Source organism: Anopheles coluzzii, chromosome 2 (genome assembly GCF_943734685.1).
Source record: "Anopheles coluzzii chromosome 2, AcolN3, whole genome shotgun sequence".
Lineage (NCBI taxonomy): Eukaryota > Metazoa > Arthropoda > Insecta > Diptera > Culicidae > Anopheles > Anopheles coluzzii.
This window is the reverse complement of record NC_064670.1, coordinates 92,009,971-92,037,454: the sequence shown is the minus strand read 5'-3', so window position 1 is coordinate 92,037,454 and position 27,484 is coordinate 92,009,971. Positions and strand designations below refer to the sequence as shown.

The 27,484-nt window shown below is 46.0% G+C and overlaps 2 protein-coding genes across 4 annotated transcripts; both read left to right on the top strand.

The window, feature by feature from the left end:
• Positions 1-858: 858 nt before the first annotated feature.
• LOC120948637 (zinc transporter foi) lies at positions 859-18,420 on the top strand. Of its 3 annotated transcripts, XM_049606182.1 has the most exons (5): positions 859-1,028; positions 2,266-2,943; positions 13,404-14,236; positions 14,323-16,137; positions 16,206-18,420. In XM_049606182.1, exons 3-5 carry the CDS (start codon positions 13,730-13,732, stop codon positions 16,353-16,355), a joined length of 2,472 nt encoding a protein of 823 aa, XP_049462139.1. In that variant the 5' UTR covers positions 859-1,028; positions 2,266-2,943; positions 13,404-13,729; the 3' UTR covers positions 16,356-18,420. The 3 variants fall into 3 exon arrangements, with proteins under 3 accessions (XP_049462139.1, XP_040221140.2, XP_040221142.2); XM_040365206.2 differs by lacking the exon at positions 2,266-2,943; XM_040365208.2 differs by lacking the exons at positions 859-1,028; positions 2,266-2,943 and adding an exon at positions 1,060-1,411.
• A 35-nt stretch (positions 18,421-18,455) lies between these two features.
• Positions 18,456-26,825, top strand: LOC125906597 (uncharacterized). Its single transcript, XM_049606185.1, has 2 exons — positions 18,456-19,170; positions 26,811-26,825. Coding segments are annotated over exons 1-2 (570 nt in total). The 5' UTR covers positions 18,456-18,601; the 3' UTR covers positions 26,812-26,825.
• The last annotated feature ends 659 nt before the right edge of the window (positions 26,826-27,484 follow it).

Sequence of the window (27,484 nt, the reverse complement as noted above, 5' to 3'; positions counted from 1 at the left end):
GTCGGTGGTCGGGCAAGAATAATAAAATTTCCTCCTTTTACGGTCTCGTGTTCTGTTTTATCGCAAAAAGCAAAACAAGGAAGAATGAATGAGCTGTAGCGAATTGCATGCGCTAGTGAAGCTTTGTTCACTCTTCCGATTACTAACTGTCAAACTGCAGTGATGCCAGGCATGGATCTCCCAAATTCCCCAACCAACAAAAATATCACAGCCAATTAAAAATGACCGTTTCCTTCCTAATTACATTCACAGCTGCCGGCTATCTTCATCACACGTGGCGTCCTAAAACTCTGCGTCACTTTTATTTGCTTTTCTTTTTGGTCACCTCACTTCGTAAAGCGGTTCGTATCTTTTGCAATGCTGTCGTGTATGAGCAGATATTTACGTTTACATTCGAGTGCACTTAATTATCGATGAGCGAGAAAAAGACAGTAGAAAATAAAAGTGAGAGCGATGTATGTTGGCCGCCTCGAGCCATTGCATTTCAAATCACAACATGTAGGAAGAAGCTGAGCAAGAGGGAAACAAATAGAGCGAGAGGCAGCTATTTTGGCACGGTTTGCTTAAAGTTGCACAGCTGCGCCATCTATGAAGGAGTAGCGCAAGTAAACCTAATTTTCTTTATTTTGGGTTTTACCGAGCAAGTTTCTTAATGTGTTTTATTCATTCGTGTGAATAATGAAAAGTTTTATCAGAACATGCTGTAAATATTTATGAAATTATAACGGAAATTTTCATTCATTGTTTGAAGTTAAATTACAAGAGCATTTTCACTGGAGTTATAAAACAAATGAACTTGTGCTGAATTTTCACCGGGCAATGACAGCGGCTGTCAAACGTCTCCCTACCTTCGCGAGCAGCTCACTCAACACGCACACACACGTAATCGTAATCGAACGGTGAACAATTGGTTTTGCGGCCGCGGAGTGGGATGTAAATATTGTTGCCGCTGCAGAAAACACACTTCGCGCAGGTGGCTGGCCGCAAGCGGAAGAAGAAGTTCGTGTGCGCGTGAAACAAAAGTGCAAGTAAGCATCATCCGCCGATCGTGTGGCGCTAAACCGCTTTGGTCCGTCATTTTTTTCATACACCTTCGCCCCGGTCCCCCTCGACTTCTATCGCACCTCACATCCGTTCGCACCTTCACGCGCTAGCGCTCTGGTACGGCGGTGTGTGGCCTCGTGGTGTTGCCCGTGTCCCCGGTGCTGCTGGTGTGTGTCGTACAACACAAAAAAACACTCCGATAAGAAAATGACGTGTTAAAAGTGGAGCTGCATGGTGGTTGTCTGTTGCTCGCCCGTATTCTTAAAGTATTCTAGCACTTCCCTGTCCAAAAATTGCTTACGTGTGTGTCATTTTCGGCAGCGTGTTGTAGCGGTACCGTCGCACACAGTCAGCAGCGGCGGCAGCAGTGAGTAGAGCGCATTAAAGATGGAGCAAACCACGTTGTTTTCCGTCGGCTAAAAATGGAGTCTGTGTCGTTGTTGGTGCTTCCTCGGGCACTCGGCGCATTTGCAAACGGGAAATGATTAAAAGTGTAACTTCGCTTCACTGTCGTGCGCTGCGGCGCTTTGGCCGCTGTGTCTTCATTTCCCAGTGGAAACCGCGCAAGAACGCGCACCAAGTGTAATTGCATTGTGTATGTGTGTTTGTGTGTCTGTGTGCATATGCGTGTGCGTGTATGCATCGTCTCGTCTCGTCTCGTCTGTGCACGCTCTGCATTTTCTTCTGTTTCGTTGATGCTTTATTTTGTCTAGTGTGCGCGGAGGAAAGAAGAATTGCACCCCAAGTGACGCAAGATTGGGAGAAAGGGCGCGAACGCAACGCAGAAAAGCGCACCACTAACCGCACTGCCCATGTTCCGAGGTACGGATACGGCGGTGCGCGCGTGTGTGTGTGCGTGTAAAGTACCGCCTCTGACTGGTGCAAAAGTGCATAATTTCACCGGGCGGTCAGAATTGTGCGTGCTGTGCGGGAAAATGTACCGCCGCCGCGACAGCTGTGTGAGCAAGTGAAGTAATAATTTGTGATTGATTTGTCGGTTTCACCACGCCACCAGCCCGCACGTGAAAGTGAAAGCAAGAAGAAACACTAGGACACGGCCACTACTATTCCATGCGGGGTGTAGAGGGAATTCAGCACCACCGGGATCCATATTGGACGGCACCAGCACTAAAAATGGTTGCAACTTTTGCTTTCATGCGCGGCCCGTGGCTTTTGCGTGGGAAAGTTTTTAGTTTTTGCATCGTTTTCTTTTTTGTTAAGCGCGACAAAACCCGTGATCCATCATCGTTAAGTGGTCAAGCGGCACTGAGGAGGTTTAATTGAAAAGATTATTGTTTGCATTAAATAAGGTCAGTTCCAATTGGAGCTTGAACACAGTCAATTAGTAAAGAAAAGGCGAATGATGTGAAAAAATGTGTCAACAAAAGCAAAAACTATCAAAGCAAGCCAAACTAGCGGTGTGGTGTTTACTTGGATGGAAAAGTAATGAACAAACATCATCATCTCGTCATCATTTGTGGGCTTTTCCATAGGATTGAATTGAGGATAATTTTTATAAATTCAATCATCTGCTACCTACCATCAAGCACACGATAGTTTTTTTTTAGTGCGCGAGAGCGAAGAAAATAACCCACCTACCACCCCCGCTAAAAAAGTTATATTTGTGTGTTGCTGCTGTGTGTATTTTCCGAAAATCTTCCCTCCGCAACGTGCTCCGTTCTATGCTAGTGCGTTGGAATTTCGAATGTGTGTTGCGTGCCTGTGTGTGTGTGTGTTTATGTGTGGTTCGTGCTAAATTCGTGTCACTCTATTTTCGATGCTGCCCTTCTGCCCGTTACTTCACTGATCGTTGGGATCAGAAACGATGATTCTTCACGCACGCACACACTCGCTTGCTTGGATGGACCTGGATTTTTGGTGCATTTGCATATTTTAATCGTACGTTATTGGCACATTAATAATGTCCTGTACTTCACACAAGGAACAACACGTTTCATGATGAACTAATAAGAAAATCGCTTCCAGGGAAAGCATCCTGCGTGTAGCAAAAATTGCATAAACTCTGCTCGGTCGGGGTAATTGCATCCATAAATTATCCACCCCACGCTAGGTAGTAGTAGCTCCCGCTCTTGTACTTTCGCTCGCATTCTCTCTCTCTCTCTCTCTCTCTCTCGCTTGCAGAAGGAAGTGACCGGGTGCACAGGTGGTGGCTGCAGTTGCTTCCGCTTTGCCCCCTCAACAACAGTGTACGGAGAGCGTCGTTTTGTTATGGTTGATAAAGTTTTAGTACAAAAAGGGGCTAATAGGAAGCTTCCGGTGTTATTAGTAAAAGTTGCGCGGGGTTGGTCAGCATCGTTGCCCGCCACACTCTTTTATTACTACAACAGATACTTTAAATACGGCAAAGAAGCTTTATTTGTCCTAGCGTATTGTAAAATGCTGAATCTTAATTTTTTTTAAATATTAAAAAAATCCATTGGAAAAGGTAAATTTAAGTGGGCTTAAGGAAAAAAGTGCTCCTTTTCGATCAATTTTTTAAAAAAACTGTAATTCTCGTTTCTTTTACACGCACGTCGGCCAACGTATTGATCCTTTAAATCGATCAGACTTTGGCTGGTGCGAAATGGACCCAAAATAGACACTTAAAACGTTAATTGATTAGGGACAGGAAATGTCCATCCGGTTGTTTTAGGTTGTTTTAAGTATACTTTGGTCTTCGGCACCTTGGTAATGGACATTCGGTTCGAAGGAAATAGTGTGCAATTATCAAATTCTTTGTTATAATAGATCGGAACATCAGTTAATAAGTATTATTCGTACATTCGTTTTTTACTATAAACTAGAAAAAAGATCATTAGCCTATTTTAAAAATATCTTTAAACATAGTTTGATGTTCGTTCGGGCGAATGAGACTAGAGCGCTTAATGAATTAGAGTACAGGGTTTGCCTCTTTGCGAATGTGCAGGTCACTAACCTCCTAGCTGTCCATTTGCTTCCTTATTATATTATTTTTATTTTTATTTTTCCTCCAAACGATCGAACCACTTTGTTATCCTAGTCCAACGGGCGTTCAAACGAACAAAGGTCAACCATGCGAGCCTTGTAATCGATAAGTGGGCTAAGGGAAAGCTTGCAAACAACTGATACGAAAAAAACGCATGTTACCTGTTGAATTTGCATCGCAAGTGTCACGCTGATTGAATTACACACTGCTGTGGTTTACAGTGAAAACAGTAAAAAAAGACTCATTATTCCGAACCATATTTGGGTGGAGAGCATTTGCAGTCATTCCACATACACGTTCGCGCGTACGCAACACACGCATCGGTACGCATCGGTTTTAAGCATGTCACGGCGGATGGCCAGGTCGTGCGGATGAATGATGGGTTGATGGGTTTGATAGAGGGGATGGTGCAGACATTACGGGCAAATGTCTCTTGTGGTTGGTGCCTATCAGCAGGGTATGGTGATGGGGGGTGGCCGTGACGGTGGTGGATAGTGATGATTACCTTGAGCTCTTTCCAATCTGCGTGCGCGAAATACATTCAACCTTCGTGATGGTGGTGGGTTGGCTGCTGGTACCGCTTAAATTCGCATTAAAAGGACAGAACCGACTGCACCAGCACTCTCATGTGTGGGCTGCGGAATGTACACACACTCTTCACCTTCTTCGCTGATAGATTGGTCATAAACGAATATGACAGTTTTGTTCACAAACCGGACATTCATCTGGAAGGAAAGGATTTTTTTTTATGTTGGGGAATTAATGTGGTTAATAATAGTAATTTTCTTGAATGAAATTTAAAAATGCTCTACGTGGGCGCCACAGTAACATTAAGTCGTCTGATCCGAGCTTTGACTCTATGGTTGATTGTTGATCATACAACTGGATCTTAAGGTCAACGCTTTTTATTTTCCTTTAGCGACCGGTTTTAATCAGATATAAACCCACAACTTGTGCTGGTCGTAAGAGAAAGCAGATGCAAATATAAATACATTTACTCGGGGCGCTTAATACACTGCTTATCCAATACACTGGTACAGTGTACGAATGGTTATATATTTTGTGTAACATTATTTACATTAATGGCGCAAATAAACTAGATGTATTCTTTGCGCTGAACGCCCTTAATAGTCATGTGTACGACCAAAAAACTCTACGTAAGCCTACAGCCGCCTACCCGTGTGGGCCCTATATCTTGTATGGAATAATGATGTTTTCCGTAGTTATACGGTTTTAACTTTTGAATTTCGTGTTCGATTTGCATGAAACCTATAATTTTGGTTCATAATAATGTTTTCTAACATATCAGTGTAAAAATTGAATTTAAAACAAAACCATCAATATTTTTTGTCTATAAAGAACTTCAACCGCAGCCGGCCAGACCGTAACTTTGGAGTGAATGTTTATGATAGCTTCTTTTTTTTATGTACGTTTCTCTCAAGCATTTCTTTGAAAAGCTACTTACTTTCATTACTTTTATGTTGAGTTTATACTAATATAAATTAAATTTATGTAAAACTATCTATATATGTAGATCTATTGGGCGGTATATATAAATATTGGGTACAGTCGTGAACTCGAACGACTCAATTACATGCCTGTCATGGGTTCAAGCCTAGAATGGCACCTTCCCTCCGCAGCAAGCACTGACTATCTGGCTACGTGATACTACTGAATCAGTCTCGAAAGCTTGCATAGGTCAGTATGCCCGCGTAGGACGCTACGCCAAATAGAAGTAGAAGAAGAAGTATATAATATATAAATTATGTATAAATATATGCGCATTTATATTGCATTACTTATTATGTTCATTACGACAAGCGATAACAGTTAACTGAAAAAGCTATCTAACTTTAGAATTAAAATTTTACACTGATATTTTGACAAACAATATTCTGTACCTATACACCAGATGTCATGCAAATCTAATAAGAAATTTAAAAAATATACATTTTCCCCACAACAATAATCTTTCTTCCATACAAAATGTATGGCCTGAGGGGTATGTAAACTTGACATGTGACGGGTATGTAAACTTGAATGATTAAAAACATATTTAAAACATTTTTTTTGCACATTGTTAGAAAGCTCCTTTTCTGAAGCATTTTCCAAATGCGTAGTTGCTACGAATTCTTAATCCAAAGTTATTTTGGAATGAAGAATCAAAACTTACCCGGATAGGTGGTCTCGTACACCAGATCGTTAATATACGTCACAACAACTTGCGATGGGACACTGGTAAACATCATCCCCACGTCACGCTTTGTTTATCCCTTCGCCCGACGACGCCCAATCGAGATATAATAAATATGTTGACTTGTTTATTTATTGATTTTCATGGTCAAATTAAGGACTAGGACATTATTTTTTTATCGCCTCCCTGCCACTTCCATCCCTCGGGGTGGAACTTTTTACGCGCTTTTTTCAAGTTCATGTGCCAAACAAATATTGCACCACGCACGGGCACAGACACGAAGGGTTCGAGAGAGAGGGAGAGGGAGGCGATAGGGCGGAAGCACGTGCCATCGGTGGCATAATGTTGCACCGTTTGCCCTTTTTCTCCCCCGCCAACCATTTGCCCTATCTCCTATCCGTATCTTGCGTTTGTTTCGTCTTATTTTGTTTACAGTTCAGCAGCTGATAGCTGATAAGAGTGTGTTGGGGTTGAAATTATGCTGTTTTTTCTCTCCCTCTCACTTGCTCTAGTTTGTTTTTTCCTGTTTTTAGCACTAATGTTTCCGTTTTTATTTCGCCCCGTCATTGCCCGGGACGTGCCGAATGCAAATTATGGGTGAAGAATGGGATGGGGCTGCGTTGCGGAAGGGAATGGCCTACAAAATTATAACGCTCACCTGTATCATCAACCTGCGGAATGGTTGAAATCGATCAAACAATTGAACACACATACACACCAACAAAGACATATTTGTGCAATTTGGTTGGAACGGCGCACACAGGAACATTTTTCCTATGGTGGTGTGGTACACAGGAAAATGAACCCGGGGAAGCAACCCTTGCTCTCGCGGTTAAACCCATATCAACACGGTATCGCACATGTGTCAAGCTAGCTGCAAGCTCGCCAACCAGTAAGGCGACAAGCGGGAAGGAACGACAACACCACAGCAATACGGGCCCTAAAAGATAAAGCTGGATGGAGCAGCTGTTTCGGTCGGGTGGAAATAAATCCGGTTACATCCGGTGTACCGAATTTCCCCAAAAGCGTCCCAGCACGCCATTGTCCCTTATCATCAGTGTATACCGTATTGGAGCGGGAGAAAGATTGGCTGTGAGATTGGAACCCACTCTTCCCATTGCGCTATCCATTGAATTGATGGCACACCAGCACACACACACACACACACACACACACACACCGTCCACCTTGTCTCTCCGTTATCGCAACAGGCACATTATGTGCGTCGACGGAAATAGTCGTTTTGTCGTGTCGTCCGACTGGCGCCCGAGCTCCCGGACCTTTGCAACAGATACACGAAACGGCCTACTATAGGGCACGCCGATTGCACGCGTTTGAATTAAGACTTGTTGATATCAATTAAGCAGACGGGGTGGTGTGGTTGGAGTCCGAATTCGGACCCACCGGACACGATGGACCTGATTGGACTGTGTGTAGCTCATGGACGTCCTTGGCGCTCGTTTTAGCCCAGTCTCAGACACGCACCGGCCAACAGTGTCAGTGACCGGGCCCAAAGCATTCGGCAGCCCATTGAGGTTCGGCAGCGCATTTCTCGGACGCTTCCAAAAAGAAGCGAAGCCGCCGGTTGGACTATGTTGGGTCATGTTATTTCACCCGTATACTAATTGCTGCTAATTGCTATGAGGGTTTCAGTTATTCATCCACGAACATGCCGATACGGGACGAAGCTTTGGGAGAACGTTTGATTGCTTTTCTTTAATATGGCAATATTGTCACGTGATCTTGTGAACCGGCGGTTAGTTAATTGCCAACGGGGAGCGCAAAAAAAGGGAACCGGACGGGCAAATGGTAAGATTGTTGGAAGTAAGTCGTCTATCAGTTGTCTATTCAGTTGCTAAATTGTGTTCAATTTCCAGATCTATTGCTACCATTGGGCGGTCAATATATACCTCATTGGATGTCTCGTACCAGACCAAATTTGCATGAATTGATGGAAAGGGAGCGCCGAGAAAAGGGCACCGCGCCACATGCCAGGGATCTACATTGCTTGCGCGTGTCCGAACATGAGGTGTCCGCTCCATCTATAACCCCATCACCGTGGCAACCATCGGATCGTATGCCTTAAAATGTCGCTGATCCCAAAATTTCCCACCCAGATCAGGTAGTCTCGGATCAACCGGACCCCCCGAACGGACCTTATATTAAAAGCTGTCCGCTCGTGCGTCATTAGAATTGAGTTTTGAGGCGCGCGCGCACATGTAGATCTCCTTTTTTAGGCACGTGCGTGTTTTCAGAATGGATTCAAGTTACCGTGCAAGGCCATTGATCGGTCAATTGCTGTGGTTGGGGGGCTTTGGACAAATTAGCTATACTCGAAATCGGACATTAGACGCGCCAGATAAGTGCAGGGGGGGTACCGTTGCGTGTTGGTGCGAAATTGAACGCGAAACAACGGCTCATTTTCGCGGAATAACAAATTAAACGAAACCAATGGGTGAAATGGAGAGGAGGTGGTAAACGGGGCGCAGATGATCGCGGGGATCACGCTTTACAGATTGCATATGGTTGGTTGGATGGTGGTGGTGACACGTGTCACTGCCGGCCGTTCTAAATCCAAGGGGCAGGGGAGCAAATTGTCCCAGCGCTAATGTAGTTATGTGATAGATGAATTAAAGCGCCACGTTGTGTTGTGCCGTCGCGTTCTGCCCTTGCGCCACCACGCCAATTGTACCGATTGTGTTTGAAGCCTGGTGGAGTGGAGTGGAGTGGAGTGAAGTAGTGTTTTGCGAATTCACCACCCACACCCGGCCCACGGTCACGGTTGGGTGCAGCTTTTCAACGTGGCGCGTCGTGCACAGCCCCATGGGGCCCCTTCATTTCCCGTCTGCGTGTTTGCGATGGGTTTCGGGTGCATCGTCGCTTAGTGGCATACACCTCACATTATCCGCCCTTTAGGGTAGTTGGGTTTGTAGTGGACTCGTGAGTGGTAGTACTTGTTGTCAGTGGTGTGAAGTATAGTGTGTTTGTTTTTATTTTGCCCAGCCGATAACACACACACACACACAGCCGCCGTAAGTGCGACGACACTCTCGTACAAGTTTGTTATCAATTGCAAACGACGGGACACAGAGGCCTACATTCTTCGGCCCAGCGCATGTAGAAAGTGACGGCGCATATGACGCATGTTGCGCCTTTTACGCATATCGGCATGTGCTACTTTCAATGCGTCGTCCGGTTTCAAAGCCGGCAGCCCACCCGAGCGGGCTCTCGATCTCGTGTTCGCGGCTCGGTTCCGTCAACCAAACAGTGCGCCGCCGTGTAACTGGCTGATGGTACTTTCAATTGAGTTGTTCTGTAACAAATTGCTTAGAAACAACTAACAGACACATTCTGTGGCGCGTATGCGTATGAGTCAGCAGTCAGTCTCGAACGTTTAATGATTTGCACAGTCAGCAATGCGGCACCGAAAACGTAATCATCAGGGTGTGTGATGCGTTATGTGCGTAGCGACGGACTGGTGGCGTTGGAATTGCACAACGCCCGACAAGGATTGCATAAATAATAGCGTCGTAATAAGGACACACACTCGGTGCTGTTGCATTATCTTTCCCGACTCATCAACATATGCGCGTGTGTGTGCGTGGAAGTAAATTTCGAGCACGCTTCTTCATGCTCGACACGACGTTGTACATAGAAATGAGAGAATTCACAAGGCGATGTGTCGTCTCCCCGCCGAAATCTTATGCTGTTACCGTTTGTCGTCATATTGATACGAGGAGTTGTTTTATTTAGAGCCTACGTTTACCTACTGTGCTTGTGCTTGCCAGGACTGATTGGGGATTTCGGGTGGGGCGGACCGCCTTATCGTTGGCGACCTTCTGCAACCAACGTTGTGCAGTCAATAAATCATGCACGAAATCAGGATTAATGTTTGTTAATTGGCGCTACGGCACGGAATGAGGTAGCGTGTTGTGCGTAGTAAACGCTTTGCGTTTCTCTGTTCCTGCGTTTGTTGATTGTACATTATAATGATAAAACACACACACAAACGTGCAACCCGATGCACGCTCAAGGGGAGGCATGGCGAGGAATAATTTCGTGCTTTTGGTTTATTATACGCTCATGGAATGTGTTTCTGATTGAGGTATTTATATTTTTTTTATTACGAAATGTGTACCTACGCAAGTTGGTCCCTCACAAGGTGTAAATTCTAATCTTCTCGACCCTTTATTCAACCACTTCAGAGGCCTTTTTGCCATTTTGGGAATAAAAATGTAGGGCTCAAAAGGAAATAAAATGTTGCACAGCATGGTTTCCTGTTTTGGTCGCTCCCCTGCAGTGATTTTAAATCTTATGGAGTTCTTTGGAATTTGGCAAATTCTTTTTTTTGCGATTTATTGCTCAAATTACAACTCACGGATTTTTTTGTGTAATTATTTTGAAACCGAAAGACTTGACCTAACTAACATGCGTTTCCGCTCTTACATTCCCGTTTGAGGCAGTTCTGGTTTGAGATTCGAATTTGTTTGCAAGAAGAGGTAGAAAATCAGCATATAAACTTTTCCAAAGTAAACGAATAATATTCGTTAGATTATTGCCTTTTTTTCGTTTCTGTGACGCTTCTGAGGTTTAAAAAATGCACGCAATGTTTATTTGCGTGGGGAAGCTTAGTCGAAAAGTGGTTCCTTGATTTATAGCTCATTTAAAACTCTGACGGACAGCACCATCAAACGATCACTCTGGAGCGCGTGAAGGACACATCTTTGATGTTAATTTTAAAAACTCTAGTTTATAAAACATTGAAATATACTTCAAAATATTGTTCAAAATACCTTTTCTTCCACGAAAAGACGCTGCCCTTTTACGTGTTCGCGCCGGTTGTTGGGATTTGATCTTGAACACGTGACAAAAACCTCTAAAATCATCATCTCCAAAATGAAGAAGCTCCTCATCATCACACACACGAAAAAACGGCCATTCGCTTTTTGTTTTAGCGGCGTTGTGTGTTCATTGCCCCTTTTTTTAATCAGTCCGTTGGGCACAGCATTTGCTCGTTCCCACTATGTGTATGCGTGTTCGTGTTATTTGTTCCTCTTTTCCGTCCTTCACTGTTGTCTGTGCACGGTGTGCCAGTTGGATTGCGCTGATTGGTCAAAATTTTGAGCCGACCCACAAGGAGACTCGCATAGCTGCTGCGTGTCTGATGTGCGTCAGGAATGGCAAAACGGCGCGGTGCTTTTTTTATGTACCTCAGCGAAACATCCGATTCGAAGAAAAAGAAGTAGAGTTAACAGCAAACCGTTCGAGTTGAGCGGATGGCTTGGTGGGACTGCTTGCCGTCGTTAAACGGCCAAGAATTTGCTTGCAGTGCCAGTTTTAGGTTCTCGTTCCCAATTGCCTGTGTGTGTGCGTGGATTCTCCCGTCCGTTTCATTAGTTCTCCATATTGTTGTTGCAACGGCTGCGTTTCTCGTGCCTTTTGCCGCCCTGGGAATCCGTTCTTGAGCTGTGTTGCCATTATAAAAACGGACGGCAACGGCCGGCGTTAGCGCAGTAGAACGCGGTACAGTGCTGGGTGTGAGTGTAAGTCTGGGGCGGTGGCATAAAAAAGCTTTCCAGTGAGTGGAGTTTTGAAGTGGATTGAGTTTGCGCACAGGAAGTGCAAGGAGATAGTGAATGGGGTGACATCATGTTCTATTATTATAGTTAATCAGTTAGTTAATTACATTGAATTTCATAACACCAGAAGAGTTGCAACGCTCGAATGGAAGTGCTAAAAATAGGTTTTTAGCGAGTTTCCAACTTTTTGTATATCAACAGCTTTCAACGGAACTTTCGATTTAAAAAAATCCTAAATCTGGCAAAAAAAAGTTGCAGCTGTTTAAAACAGCTTTTTTTCTGCGAATAGATAGATCTAATAATTATGTGTAGAAGCCAAAAACCAAACTAGATGTTTATTAAATTCAATATTACTGTTTGCTCTGCAGTGTTCGACACCCATGACAGGCATCGCCCATAAAATCACCAAATCAGCCTTTTGGCGTATCGAAAAGTACGAAATTAAGCGAAGCAATTACGGCATTTCGCCAAACAAATGCTATTTTCCTCTCAACCGGTCGCCCTTCAGGGTCAAACTGCCAATAATTTCGCTTTACATAGCCGCCCTTATGTCGTCTCCAGCATGGATTTACAACAACGTGCTGTGGTGGTCCCACGTTTACGATGAGTGTGTGCGTGTGTGTGTGTGGTGGTTCACGACGATAAACAACAGTTTGAGCAAGTTTGATCAAACAAATTTCTCCAAACCCCCCCTTCCTTGCTAATCCATTCACCACCACATCCACCCACACATAACATACACAGATATACCTCTTTCACTCAGGTTGTTTCATTTTCAACACGCAACACCGAGCTCCTTCCCAAGGGGTGGAGGAACTGCGATATCCTTTCCGTTGAGAAAGGCTCTCAACAGCGCGGTTTCTTCTTTCCCTTCTCACTGTCAAGGTTATTGAGTTGTTGAATGTAACGCGTCGGGGAGCGGTGAGGTCCAAAAATAAAGGCGATCCCCCTTTCTTTCCGACCACCATGCGAAGGTAGCATGCACACAAAGGACCGACCCCAACATCATCGGCCATCATATTCCAGTGCGGGGGGTCTACGTCGGTTTCTAGTGTGTTGCTGGAGCTCTCCGAGCATGGTGGTACTCGAAGTGGATGGAGAAATTATTGTGTACTTGTGCAAGGAAAACCCCTTTTAATTAGCATCATATCCAGAGGGAAAGCAAATTTTGGTGTTCTAAAAAGGGACAAAATCGTTGATTAATTCTTACATTAGTTTGTGTGTCGAAGAGAGTGTATCTTTAGTCTGACTGCAAACAAAATTTGTCATTACATTACTTATTTAATAATGGTTTATTCGTGTATCGATTGCTTTATAGCACGATTGCCTGTGTCTCTTTGATCACTACATTGCGTGGGGTGGAATGGTGTGTTCGTCATTATTAATTGGTTTCATTTGTATACCGGGAGCAAGATATCGATCATCCACCGAAGTCGGTTCATTCGGACGTTGTTGATCGTAGCCATAAAAGGGCAGGATATTGTGATTCGCACTGTTTCCGCTGGTTAACAGTTGATGTTATCGTCTCCTGTGCAATGATACTTAAATAATGAAAACAATTATATTTTATTGCGTGTGTACTAATTATGTTTTTTTTCCTTCCCCGATTGTTCCATCACAGTTTAGAGGCGTATTCTAAGGACAATAAATGGAATTGAAAGCTCCCGGCAGCAGCAGCAGTGTTCGGAGGGTACGGAGTGGAGTGTTTCGGAGATCACAGATTTAGTGCACAGCGGGTGGTGCATCAACATTTCTGCGAAGAGAGAACTACATTGCGATCCAAAACGTCGTTCTAAGTAGTGTGGGTGTGTGTGTTTATGTGTACGCGGAGTGGCCCAAAGTCCCAAAAATAAGTTAATTCTAAAAAAAGGGGATAACAATAAAACTAGCCCAGAGAAAGTACGTAAAGAGCGTAGGAGCAGCTGGACAGTCAATTTACGGAGCACGATGGCCCGTCACTTGATGGCAGTGTGCGTCGTCTGTCTGCTCTGTGCGGATCATCTGCCCTGCAAGCAACATTTCTCCGACGATGGTACGGAGAAGCTCGTGCCCGGCCCTCGGGGGACGTTACGCAACGTGCGATCGTTGCTCGATCAGCAGCAGTATGAGCCGGTGGTGGCCGCATACGACGCAGTGCATCGAATAGTGAGGCGCCATGCTCACCACCATCACGAGGAGGAGGATCATGAGGAGGAGGATGTGCACACGGAAGGTGTTAGCGAAGCGCCGACGGAGTTCGACCGACTGATGAAGGGAAAGATGGAGCAGGCGATGAGGAAAATTTTCACCGAATACGGTGATCCGGCATCGATGACGATGGATGTGCAAGGGTTCGAGCGGATGGTGCGTCAGCTGGGTATGATTCGGCTGGTGCAATCGGGAGTCGCAGCACCGATTGACGGAAGTGGATCGGACGCAACCGAAACAACGCCCCAGCAGGTAGATTCTCTAAAGGTAAGTTCTGTTCCAGTATGTGAGTTAATTCACTCCAAGAGAAAATAGCTAAATATTGTGTACTATTTGCCATTTGAATTTTGCAGTGCATTAGCAGCAATGATTTTCTACGACGCGTTACACCACCGATGATACGGTCCCAGGAATGGGAGGATGCAGCTAAAAGTGATACAAGTAGTAACGAGGCGGAAAAAGAAGGCAGCAACAGCCAACCGACCGACAGTACGTCCGTCGATGGTGGTGACAGTGTAAATCAGAAATCAGGAGCAAAGCTTATTTTAACGAATGATAAGATACAAAACACTAGCATTAGTAACAGCAGCGCTAACAGTGATAGCAGTAATAATAACACTAGCAACAACAGCAGTAGTAGTACCGAAGATCCACTGCTCGTAAGAGTGCTGGTGCCCGAGGAGAAGCAAATGAATGCGAGTAGTGACAACAGCACCACAATCCTCCCGCGGGTTGAGTCCAGCGTGATGCTTGGCGATCGCGATCTTTACAGCGTGTGTCCGATGCTGCTGGGCCATCTGCTATCGACAGTGCCGCTGGAACGGTCCGGCTGCTTCGATGAGGACAGCATTCCGCCGCTGCTGGTGAGCAGTCTGCTGGACCAGAACGATCCTCACCATCATCATCATCATCATCATCATCACCATCACGGCGACGGTGGGTCCGAGGCGGCCGTCTGGATCTACTCGTTCCTCACGATACTGGGCGTGAGCTTGTGCGGGCTGCTCGGCGTGGCAGTGATACCGTGCATGGATAAGCATTTCTACCATCACGTGCTGCAGTTCCTGGTGGCGCTTGCGATCGGCACGCTGTGTGGCGATGCCCTGTTGCATCTCCTACCACATGCGATGCTGTCCTCGCTGGGCAACGCCAAGGCTGCGCACGATGCGATGATGTACAAGGGACTGGCGGCGGTGCTCGGCATCGTGTTCTTCTACTTCATGGAGCGGTTCCTCACCGTGATCGCGGAGTGGTGCAAAACGCGCCAGAAAAAGGACAAGCCGCCGTCGCGGGTGCGTGTGATGCGCGATCCGGAATCGACCTCGCTGCACGCGGCTAGTGCGGGCGAGAAGCAGTGCAAGCACAAGTACAGCTCCTACCCGTACTGCTACGACGAGATCGCAATGGACACGAAGGACGACCATCACGAGCACAACACGGGCACGGGCACGAACGAAAACCACAACAGTGCGCTGGCCAAGTGTGCCAACCATCATCACAACGGCGAGCTCAACGCGGACCACGGTTCCTCCGAGTACGCCGGGCTGAACAATCACCATGCGCACCAGCACGCGGCACAGGAAGCGAACGATAACAACACGGTGTCCACCAACCTGGACGAGGGATCGATCGAGAGCGAGCAGCTGAACAATCACCATCAAACAGGTGCTGCTGGCGGTGGTGCTGGTGGTCGCCAGGGCAGCAAGTCTTCGGAGCCGGCGAGCGGGAAACTGCGCCCGGAAAACTATACCATCATCCTGCGCGAGCACGAAACCAAACACCACGGCCATTCGCACACGCACGGACACGTGCACTCGCCGCCCGGGTCGCTGTCGGCCGTCGCCTGGATGGTGGTGATGGGCGACGGGCTGCACAACTTCACCGACGGCATGACGATCGGGGCAGCGTTCGCGAACAACATTGCCGGCGGCTTCTCGACCGCGATTGCCGTGTTTTGCCACGAGCTGCCCCACGAGCTCGGGGACTTTGCGGTGCTGCTGAAGGCGGGCATGTCGGCGCGGGAGGCCGTCTACTACAATCTGCTCTCCTCGCTGCTCAGCCTGCTCGGTATGGTGTTGGGTATTATCGTGGGCCACCAGCCGGAAGCGTCGTCGTGGGTGTTTGCCGTAGCCGCTGGCATGTTTCTGTACATTGCGCTAGTTGATATGGTACGTAATGGGTGTGGGTTTAGTAAAGTATACCGCATAACGTACGTGTTTGTTCTACTCTCCCCTAGATTCCCGAGCTCACATCATCCCACGGTGCGGAAGAACGGTGCAAAACGTCCGAATTTGTGCTGCAGTTCCTGGGACTGACGCTTGGCTTCAGCATCATGATGGTAATAGCGATGTACGAGCACGATTTGATGCTGATATTTGTCGATTGAGGTTGCTGTGCAGAAGGCGCCCTGCGCCGGCAGACGCCAAAACTGTAACTACTTCTTTCTGCTAGCAGTTCACGATCAGTTAGTTCCTCGACGCAAAGCGTCTTTTTCGCGTGCTCTGCAACAACAAAAAAAAAACAAGCGTACCACTGGGTTTTTTTTTCATTGGTGGTGTCCACTGATAGTATACACACAGCACGCAGGCAGGAAGTTCTTTCGGCAAAACTTTACTAGCCAGTTTTCATCCTACACTCGCATAGACACTCCTACTAACCGTCTAGAGGACCTGTACAGTTAAGATATTGGCAAAAGGCGCAACATGGGAGAAGCAAAATCACATGCTACACACGCAGCACGCGCGCACTATCTCTCTATCTCTCTACACAGTAAAAAAGCAGAAACAAACTCAAAAAAGAAAGTAACAATCTGAGGAAAATATGATGTGGGAAAACCCGTTTACACAGTAATAAGCGAATTGGAAGGATGGGAAGCTTCTTCTTTAGGCGTAAGCATAATGTGATCGTTGCGATAAAAAAAACAAAAACGTAGTAGAAGCATTCGATATCTCTGTAACCAAATAAGTTAAAACACGAGCAAAACTGGAACTGAATCCCATGAAAGCTAGGGAAAATGGGAAAACTTATCCACTAGCTAATAGTGTGTAGCCAGTGTAGAAGTGGGGCGATCCTTTGTACAGTACTATATCATCACCGACTGCTCTACTGTGCGTGTTTCGCGTGCGACTTTATCACACAAACGTGTGGTTCCGGTGATGGTGGCATTCGTTACAAACGAATCCATGCTGCACCGGATGCACTCGTCGAACGTTTCCGGTAGGAATTTTCATAGTTTTCCTTTTCAAATAGTATAGTAGCGTGGCAGGTTTTCTAACACACAAAACAACAACAAAACAAAACAATACCTAATGCTTTTCCGCAGGCTCTCAGAGATATAGATAATACACAACCAACAACAAAAGTATTACAAGTCTTAATGCATGTTACACACAAGCGAAATTATAATGAACGGTAATCTTACAACAAACAATTCACAAACACAAAAATGCAAAATGGTGCGACCGATCCCGTGTGTTTGTGTGTTTGTGTGTGAATTGTGAAATAATTTCCCCTATTGGGATGTCGATTAGTTTTGAGTAGTAAGTTTCCTTTTTGCGCTTTTCATCTGTCTCTGCCGGTATTTGAGTAAGGGTTTTTTTTTAATATTTTTAATATTGTTCCGAAAGCGTTACACATACCTTTTTGATAGATTGTGGCATTTTAAACACACTTTTGAGCGCGGTCATCCACGGAAAAAATCCTAAAAGAGAGATAACATATTACGATTGTCCTGTAAGCTGTAATCCTTTTATACGCAGTATGAAAATGGTACTTAGAAGGTACTTTAATAGGTTGTTTTTTTTTGGTTTAGTCAGGCAAGGAGTATCTTAGGGTTGAAGAACAACCAACAATAGCAACTAATTCATGATTAATGTCTCCAACACAGTAACACAACAATTCAACAATAGGATTAGTTCAAGCGTTTTTGCTTCATCTGTACATAACATCGTCGTCTTACTACAAACTCTACAAAGGTGGCCAATTTCATATTTCCGGTATTGTTTTCGCTATCTATGGTCGATGCAATTGATCGTTTCGACCAGCAAAAGGCAGTTTTTTGGCTAATTTAAGGACTTTTTTTTGGAGGAACAGGAAGGGGCGCGCACGTGCCTGACCTGTTGCGCTTGGATTAGTTTCTACTGCGTTTTATTTTGCTTTCAGTTTTGAGCACTTCTGGAGAACCTATCTAATAATTCAGTGAGTCATAGAGAGGAGGGAAACAGCATCCAATAACCAATAACAACTATTCTTCAACATGTAGCTCTTAAGTAGAATAACAAATTTTGGTAGTCTTTAGTGTTTACATTTGTTTTACATTTTGCAACGTTAGGTTTTTCTATTTGTTTTTTTTTTCATTCTTACGCTTTTGAAAACAATGTAGAAGGCAATAACAATAAACCGAAAATGATGGTGTTACTACCGCAACTATGCTGAACAATAAAGTGGATTCAGTGAAAGTGAAAGTGCACCGAAAACAGATCAACTGTGTCTTCAAATCGAAAAGCACAGGAACATTCAAAGTTTTTCTCTCAATGACGCCCGACATCGTAGTAACCTTTGCAATCGTTTAGTACGCGCGATTAGTTTGCGAAACTCGTTCGATCCAAATTGGTAGCCCAAAATTGTTACAAAATGTCAAGATTATTGGGCGATACGGCGATCGCTGCTGCCCAGACCACCGTGGTGAGACTGAACCGCGTCCCGAGACCGCTAAGCAGCAAAGGGTACTGCCTACGACCGGCGCCCCCGCCCGAGAAGAAGTGGCTCTACAAGCAGGTGCTCGAAAGCGTCCAATCTGGAATATCTCCCCAGCTGAACCTGGCCAACTCAACGCTTGGCCGGGCGACGTCCCAAGCCTGGGTACAGCTGAACGTTGCCACTCAGCGAGCGCAACTCATGGCCAATGAATATCACCTGAAGCAGAGGCTGGGATACGTGATGAAACAAGTGGCATGCTGTGTGGTTGCGGTGAAAGATTTCTTCGCACAGAAACAGTACTACCAGCTGGATCGGATCATTGATAAGGGACTGTTGGCTTTGGAGGAAACGATCAGAGCATCTCGCGAGAGTCAGTCATTACCTGAACCGGCGAAACCGGCTTCCGGCACGGGCGCAAAGGCTTCTATGAAAAACTGCACGATGGTAATGCTCAAGCGGGGTCCCTGCGCGGGCGATTCGAAAGATGTGAAAAAGTCGAGTTAGTTGTAAAATCTGCTATACAATTACTAAATTATTTCATCGTGGTTAGCCATATTGTGTGTAGATAACGGATAAATTAAAATACAAAAGTATAATAATTAGTAAAATACATGTGTTCTTTTTTGTATTATTTTGATGTTTATTGCACTATCAAATTACAGTCGAGCGTCGTTTATCCGGGCACTGTCCATAAGTAACCCATAGTGTCATTTACGTGGTTTTACTCTCATACTGCACTGAGCATGCTCGACATTCTTTGTCAGTACGAATTTGAACTCTATTTGGAGATGTGTTGTGCCATATAGTGCGCTAATTTAGTGAAAAGTAGTATACAATATTACTAGAAATTCTTCGAATATTTGCGTCAAGCGTAAGGCGTGGAGTAATGTGTGTTTTATTATTGTGCGGTAAGTATGCGATAAAGAAAATAGAATCTTTCCAACGACTTGTGTAAGTGATACCATCATCAATTGACGTGTGTGTGTGTATATCGAATTTCTTGAATTTTTTTGTGAGTACCGGCTGTGCTCGAAGATGGAAGAAAGAAAGAAAGGGAGGAGAAACAGCTCGGAAGGAAGGTACGAGAACTGGGAACTTGGAACTCGGAACTCGGAACTCGGAATACGGAATACGGAACTAGGAACTGGGAACTGGGAACTCGGAACTAGGAACTGGGAACTCGGAACTCGGAACTCGGAACTCGGAACTCGGAACTCGGAACTCGGAACTCGGAACTCGGAACTCGGAACTCGGAACTCGGAACTCGGAACTCGGAACTCGGATCTCGGAACTCGGAACTCGGAACTAGGAATTCGGAACTCGGAACTGAGAACAAGGAACTCGGAATTCGGTACTTGGAACTCGGAACTCGGAACTCGGAACTAGGAATTCGGAACTCGGAACTCGGAACTGAGAACAAGGAACTCGGAAATCGGTACTTGAAACTCGAAACTGAGAACTCGGAACTGAGAACTAGGAACTCGGAATTCGGAACTAGGAACTGGGAACTCGGAACTAGAAACACGGAACTAGGAACTCGGAACTAGGAACTTGGAACTAGGAACTAGGAACTAAGAACTCGGAACTCGGAACTCGGAACTGGGAACTGGGAACTGAGAACTAGGAACTAGGAACTAGGAACAAGGAACAAGGAACTAGGAAATAGGAACTAGGAACTAGGAACTAGGAACTCGGAACTAGGTACTCGGAACTCGGAACTCGAAATTCGGAATTCGGAACTAGGAACTCAGAACTCGGAACTCGGAACTCGGAACAAGGAACTAGGAACACGGAACTCGGAACTAGGAACTGGGAACTCGGAACTGAGAACTAGGAACTCAGAATTCGGAACTCGGAACTCGGAACTAGGAATTCGGAACTCGGAACTCGGAACTGAGAACAAGGAACTCGGAAATCGGTACTTGAAACTCGAAACTGAGAACTCGGAACTGAGAACTAGGAACTCGGAATTCGGAACTAGGAACTGGGAACTCGGAACTAGAAACACGGAACTAGGAACTCGGAACTAGGAACTTGGAACTAGGAACTAGGAACTAAGAACTCGGAACTCGGAACTCGGAACTGGGAACTGGGAACTGGGAACTGAGAACTAGGAACTAGGAACTAGGAACAAGGAACAAGGAACTAGGAAATAGGAACTAGGAACTAGGAACTAGGAACTCGGAACTAGGTACTCGGAACTCGGAACTCGAAATTCGGAATTCGGAACTAGGAACTCGGAACTCGGAACTAGGAACTAGGAACACGGAACTCGGAACTAGGAACTGGGAACTCGGAACTGAGAACTAGGAACTCCGAATTCGGATCTCGGAACTCGGAACTAGGAACTCGGAACTCGGAACTAGGAATTCGGAACTAGGAACTAGGAACTAGGAACTAGGAACTAGGAACTAGGAACTAGGAACTAGGAACTAGGAACTAGGAATTCGGAACTCGGAACTAAGAATTAGGAACTAGGAACTAAGAATTAGGAACTCAGAACTAGGAACTCGGAACTCGGAACTCGGAATTCTGAACTAGGAACTCGGAACTCGGAACTAGGAACTAGGAACTAAGACGAGATTTCGGAACGCGGAACTAGGAACTAGGAACTAGGAACTCGGAACTCGGAACTGAGAACTAGGAACTCGGAACTCGGAACTAAGAACTAGGAACTAGGAACTCGGAACTCGGAACTCGGAACTCGGAACTCGGAACTCGGAACTCGGAACTCGGAACACGGAACTCGGAACTCGGAACTAGGAATTTGGAACTCGGCTCTAGGAACTGGAAATAGGAACTGGAAATAGGAACTAGGAATTTGGAACTCGGAACTAGGAACTGGAAATAGGAACTCGGAACTCGGAACTCGGAACTCGGAACTCGGAACTCGGAACTCGGAACTCGGAACTCGGAACTCGGAACTCGGAACACGGAACTCGGAACTAGGAATTTGGAACTAGGAACTAGGAACTCAGAACTTGGAACTTGGAATTCGGAACTAGGAACACGGAACTAGGAAATCTGAACTGAGAACTGAGAACTAGGAACTAGGAACTCGGAACTCGGAACTCGGAACTCGGAACTCGGAACTGAGAACAAGGAACTCGGAACTCGGTACTTGGAACTCGGAACTCGGAACTCGGAACTAGGAACTAGGAACGCGGAACTAGGAACTGGGAACTCGGAACTGAGAACTAGGAACTCGGAATTCGGAACTCGGAACTAGGAACTAGGAACTAGGAACTAGGAACTAGGAACTAGGAACTAGGAACTCGGTCCTAGGAACTCGGAATTAGGAACTCGGAACTCGGAACTAAGAATTAGGAACTCGAAACTGGGATCTCGGAACTCGGAACACGGAACTAGGAACTCGGAACTAGTAACTCGGAACTAGGAACTAGGAACTAAGACGAGATTTCGGAACGCGGAACTAGGAACTAGGAACTAGGAACTAGGAACTGGGAACTCGGAACTGAGAACTAGGAACTCGGAATTCGGAACTAGGAACTGGGAACTAGGAACTAGGAACTCGGAACTCGGAACTAGGAACTCAGAACTGGGAACTTGGCATTCGGAACTCGGAACTGGGAACTAGGAACTACGAACTACGAACTAGGAACTAGGAACTAGGAACTAGGAACTAGGAACTGAGAACTAGGAACTCGGAACTCGGAACTCGGAACTCGGAACTCGGAACTCGGAACTAAGAATTAGGAACTCGAAACTGGGATCTCGGAACTCGGAACACGGAACTAGGAACTCGGAACTAGGAACTCGGAACTAGGAACTAGGAACTAAGACGAGATTTCGGAACGCGGAACTAGGAACTGGGAACTGGGAACTAGGAACTAGGCACTAGGAAGTAGGAACTAGGAACTCGGAACTCGGAACTGAGAACTAGGAACTCGGAACTCGGAACTAAGAACTAGGAACTCGGAATTCGGAACTAGGAACTGGGAACTCGGAACTGAGAACTAGGAACTCGGAATTCGGAACTCGGAACTGGGAACTAGGAACTAGGAACTCGGAACTCGGAACTCGGAACTCGGAACTAGGAACTTGGAACTCGGAACTCGAAATTCGGAATTCGGAACTAGGAACTAGGAACTCGGAACTCGGAACTCGGAACTAGGAATTCGGAACTAGGAACTGGGAACTCGGAACTGAGAACTAGGAACTCGGAATTCGGAACTCGGAACTGGGAACTAGGAACTAGGAACTCGGAACTCGGAACTAGGAACTGGGAACTCGGAACTGAGAACTAGGAACTCGGAATTCGGAACTAGGAACTGGGAACTCGGAACTGAGAACTAGGAACTCGGAATTCGGAACTCGGAACTGGGAACTAGGAACTAGGAACTCGGAACTCGGAACTCGGAACTCGGAACACGGAACTCAGAACTAGGAACTCGGAACTCGGAACTCGGAATTCGGAACTAGGAACTCGGAACTCGGAACTAGGAACTCAGAACTGGGAACTTGGAATTCGGAACTCGGAACTGGGAACTAGGAACACGGAACTAGGAACTCGGAACTAGGAACTAGGAACTAGGAACTAGGAACTAGGAACTAGGAACTAGGAACTAGGAACTCGGAACTCGGAACTCGGAACTCGGAACTCGGAACTCGGAACTCGGAACTAAGAATTAGGAACTCGAAACTGGGATCTCGGAACTCGGAACACGGAACTAGGAACTCGGAACTAGGAACTCGGAACTAGGAACTAGGAACTAAGACGAGATTTCGGAACGCGGAACTAGGAACTGGGAACTGGGAACTAGGAACTAGGAACTGGGAACTCGGAACTCGGAACTCGGAACTCGGAACTCGGAACTCGGAACTCGGAACTCGGAACTCGGAACTCGGAACTCGGAACTCGGAACTCGGAACTCGGAACACGGAACTCGGAACTAGGAATTTGGAACTAGGAACTAGGAACTCAGAACTTGGAACTTGGAATTCGGAACTAGGAACACGGAACTAGGAAATCTGAACTGAGAACTGAGAACTAGGAACTAGGAACTCGGAACTCGGAACTCGGAACTCGGAACTAGGAACTCGGAACTAGGAACTAGGAACTAAGACGAGATTTCGGAACGCGGAACTAGGAACTGGGAACTGGGAACTAGGAACTAGGAACTGGGAACTCGGAACTCGGAACTCGGAACTCGGAACTCGGAACTCGGAACTCGGAACTCGGAACTCGGAACTCGGAACTCGGAACTCGGAACTCGGAACTCGGAACACGGAACTCGGAACTAGGAATTTGGAACTAGGAACTAGGAACTCAGAACTTGGAACTTGGAATTCGGAACTAGGAACACGGAACTAGGAAATCTGAACTGAGAACTGAGAACTAGGAACTAGGAACTCGGAACTCGGAACTCGGAACTCGGAACTCGGAACTGAGAACAAGGAACTCGGAATTCGGTACTTGGAACTCGGAACTCGGAACTCGGAACTAGGAACTAGGAACGCGGAACTAGGAACTGGGAACTCGGAACTGAGAACTAGGAACTCGGAATTCGGAACTCGGAACTAGGAACTAGGAACTAGGAACTAGGAACTAGGAACTCGGTCCTAGGAACTCGGAATTAGGAACTCGGAACTCGGAACTAAGAATTAGGAACTCGAAACTGGGATCTCGGAACTCGGAACACGGAACTAGGAACTCGGAACTAGTAACTCGGAACTAGGAACTAGGAACTAAGACGAGATTTCGGAACGCGGAACTAGGAACTAGGAACTAGGAACTAGGAACTGGGAACTCGGAACTGAGAACTAGGAACTCGGAATTCGGAACTAGGAACTGGGAACTAGGAACTAGGAACTCGGAACTCGGAACTAGGAACTCAGAACTGGGAACTTGGCATTCGGAACTCGGAACTGGGAACTAGGAACTACGAACTACGAACTAGGAACTCGGAACTCGGAACTCGGAACTCGGAACTCGGAACTCGGAACTAAGAATTAGGAACTCGAAACTGGGATCTCGGAACTCGGAACACGGAACTAGGAACTCGGAACTAGGAACTCGGAACTAGGAACTAGGAACTAAGACGAGATTTCGGAACGCGGAACTAGGAACTGGGAACTGGGAACTAGGAACTAGGCACTAGGAAGTAGGAACTAGGAACTCGGAACTCGGAACTGAGAACTAGGAACTCGGAACTGAGAACTAGGAACTCGGAACTCGGAACTAAGAACTAGGAACTCGGAATTCGGAACTAGGAACTGGGAACTCGGAACTGAGAACTAGGAACTCGGAATTCGGAACTCGGAACTGGGAACTAGGAACTAGGAACTCGGAACTCGGAACTCGGAACTCGGAACTAGGAACTTGGAACTCGGAACTCGAAATTCGGAATTCGGAACTAGGAACTAGGAACTCGGAACTCGGAACTCGGAACTAGGAACTGGGAACTCAGAACTGAGAACTAGGAACTCGGAATTCGGAACTCGGAACTGGGAACTAGGAACTAGGAACTCGGAACTCGGAACTCGGAACACGGAACTCAGAACTAGGAACTCGGAACTCGGAACTCGGAATTAGGAACTAGGAACTCAGAACTCGGAACTAGGAACTCAGAACTCGGAACTCGGAACTCGGAACTCGGAACTAGGAATTCGGAACTCGGAACTGGGAACTCGGAACTGAGAACTAGGAACTCGGAATTCGGAACTAGGAACTGGGAACTCGGAACTGAGAACTCGGAACTCGGAATTCGGAACTAGGAACTGGGAACTCGGAACTGAGAACTAGGAACTCGGAATTCGGAACTCGGAACTGGGAACTAGGAACTAGGAACTCGGAACTCGGAACTAGGAACTGGGAACTCGGAACTGAGAACTAGGAACTCGGAATTCGGAACTAGGAACTGGGAACTCGGAACTGAGAACTAGGAACTCGGAATTCGGAACTCGGAACTGGGAACTAGGAACTAGGAACTCGGAACTCGGAACTCGGAACACGGAACTCAGAACTAGGAACTCGGAACTCGGAACTCGGAATTCGGAACTAGGAACTCGGAACTCGGAACTAGGAACTCAGAACTGGGAACTTGGAATTCGGAACTCGGAACTGGGAACTAGGAACTAGGAACTAGGAACTAGGAACTAGGAACTAGGAACTAGGAACTAGGAACTAGGAACTAGGAACTAGGAACTCGGAACTCGGAACTCGGAACTCGGAACTCGGAACTCGGAACTCGGAACTAAGAATTAGGAACTCGAAACTGGGATCTCGGAACTCGGAACACGGAACTAGGAACTCGGAACTAGGAACTCGGAACTAGGAACTAGGAACTAAGACGAGATTTCGGAACGCGGAACTAGGAACTGGGAACTGGGAACTAGGAACTAGGCACTAGGAAGTAGGAACTAGGAACTCGGAACTCGGAACTGAGAACTAGGAACTCGGAACTCGGAACTAAGAACTAGGAACTCGGAATTCGGAACTAGGAACTGGGAACTAGGAACTGAGAACTAGGAACTCGGAATTCGGAACTCGGAACTGGGAACTAAGAACTAGGAACTCGGAACTCGGAACTCGGAACTCGGAACTAGGAACTTGGAACTCGGAACTCGAAATTCGGAATTCGGAACTAGGAACTAGGCACTAGGAAGTAGGAACTAGGAACTCGGAACTCGGAACTCGGAACTCGGAACTCGGAACTCGGAACTAAGAACTAGGAACTCGGAATTCGGAACTAGGAACTGGGAACTCGGAACTGAGAACTAGGAACTCGGAATTCGGAACTCGGAACTGGGAACTAGGAACTAGGAACTCGGAACTCGGAACTCGGAACTCGGAACTAGGAACTTGGAACTCGGAACTCGAAATTCGGAATTCGGAACTAGGAACTAGGAACTAGGAACTCGGAACTCGGAACTCGGAACTCGGAACTCGGAACTAGGAACTAGGAACACGGAAGTATAGACTCGGAACTAGGAACTCGGAACTCGGAACTCGGAACTCGGAATTAGGAACTAGGAATTCGGAACTCGGAACTAGGAACTGGGAACTCAGAACTGAGAACTAGGAACTCGGAATTCGGAACTCGGAACTCGGAACTCGGAACTTGGAACTAAGAATTAGGAACTAGGAACTAGGAACTAGGAACTAGGAACTAGGAACTAGGATGTAAAATCTGCTTTAATATTAATAAATTTCTCCATCGTGGTTAGACATATTACGTAGACGTAGATAACGGATAATTTAAAATAGTATAATAATTAGTAAAATCGCATGTGTGCTCTTATGTATTATTTTGATGTTAATTTTACTATCAAATTACAGTGAAGCTTCGTTTATCCGGGTACTTTAAATTCGGCTGTCCAGATCAGCATAACCAAAAACTATAAAATTCATGGGAAATTTCAAATATTCTCATTGGAAAAACATTAAAAACTGGGTAATTTTTAACAAAACAAAACAGGGTTGTACAACTAGATTGGACAGAACAAAACCTTCTAATTTTTTATCATAGAGGGCTATGAAATGAGTGAAAATGAGCGTCGCGGCGAACGTTCCCGGGAACGAACAAGATCCCCGATACGTCCCAATATATCCTCCGTGTTATTCGCATATCCGGGCAAGGTCGGGTCCCGATGAGCCCTGATAAACTGCATTCCACTGTACTGTCAACCGTTCTTGACTTATTCGTAGAAAACCACGGCTAAAATCTGCTAAATCTAATCGTCGTCGTACTAGATAGACAGAGCACAGCCTAATCACTTCTTCGACTTCGACAAACGACGCAGATGTGTTAAAAGAACAAGTGACTGTAGCAATTAATTTACCTAATTTTGAAA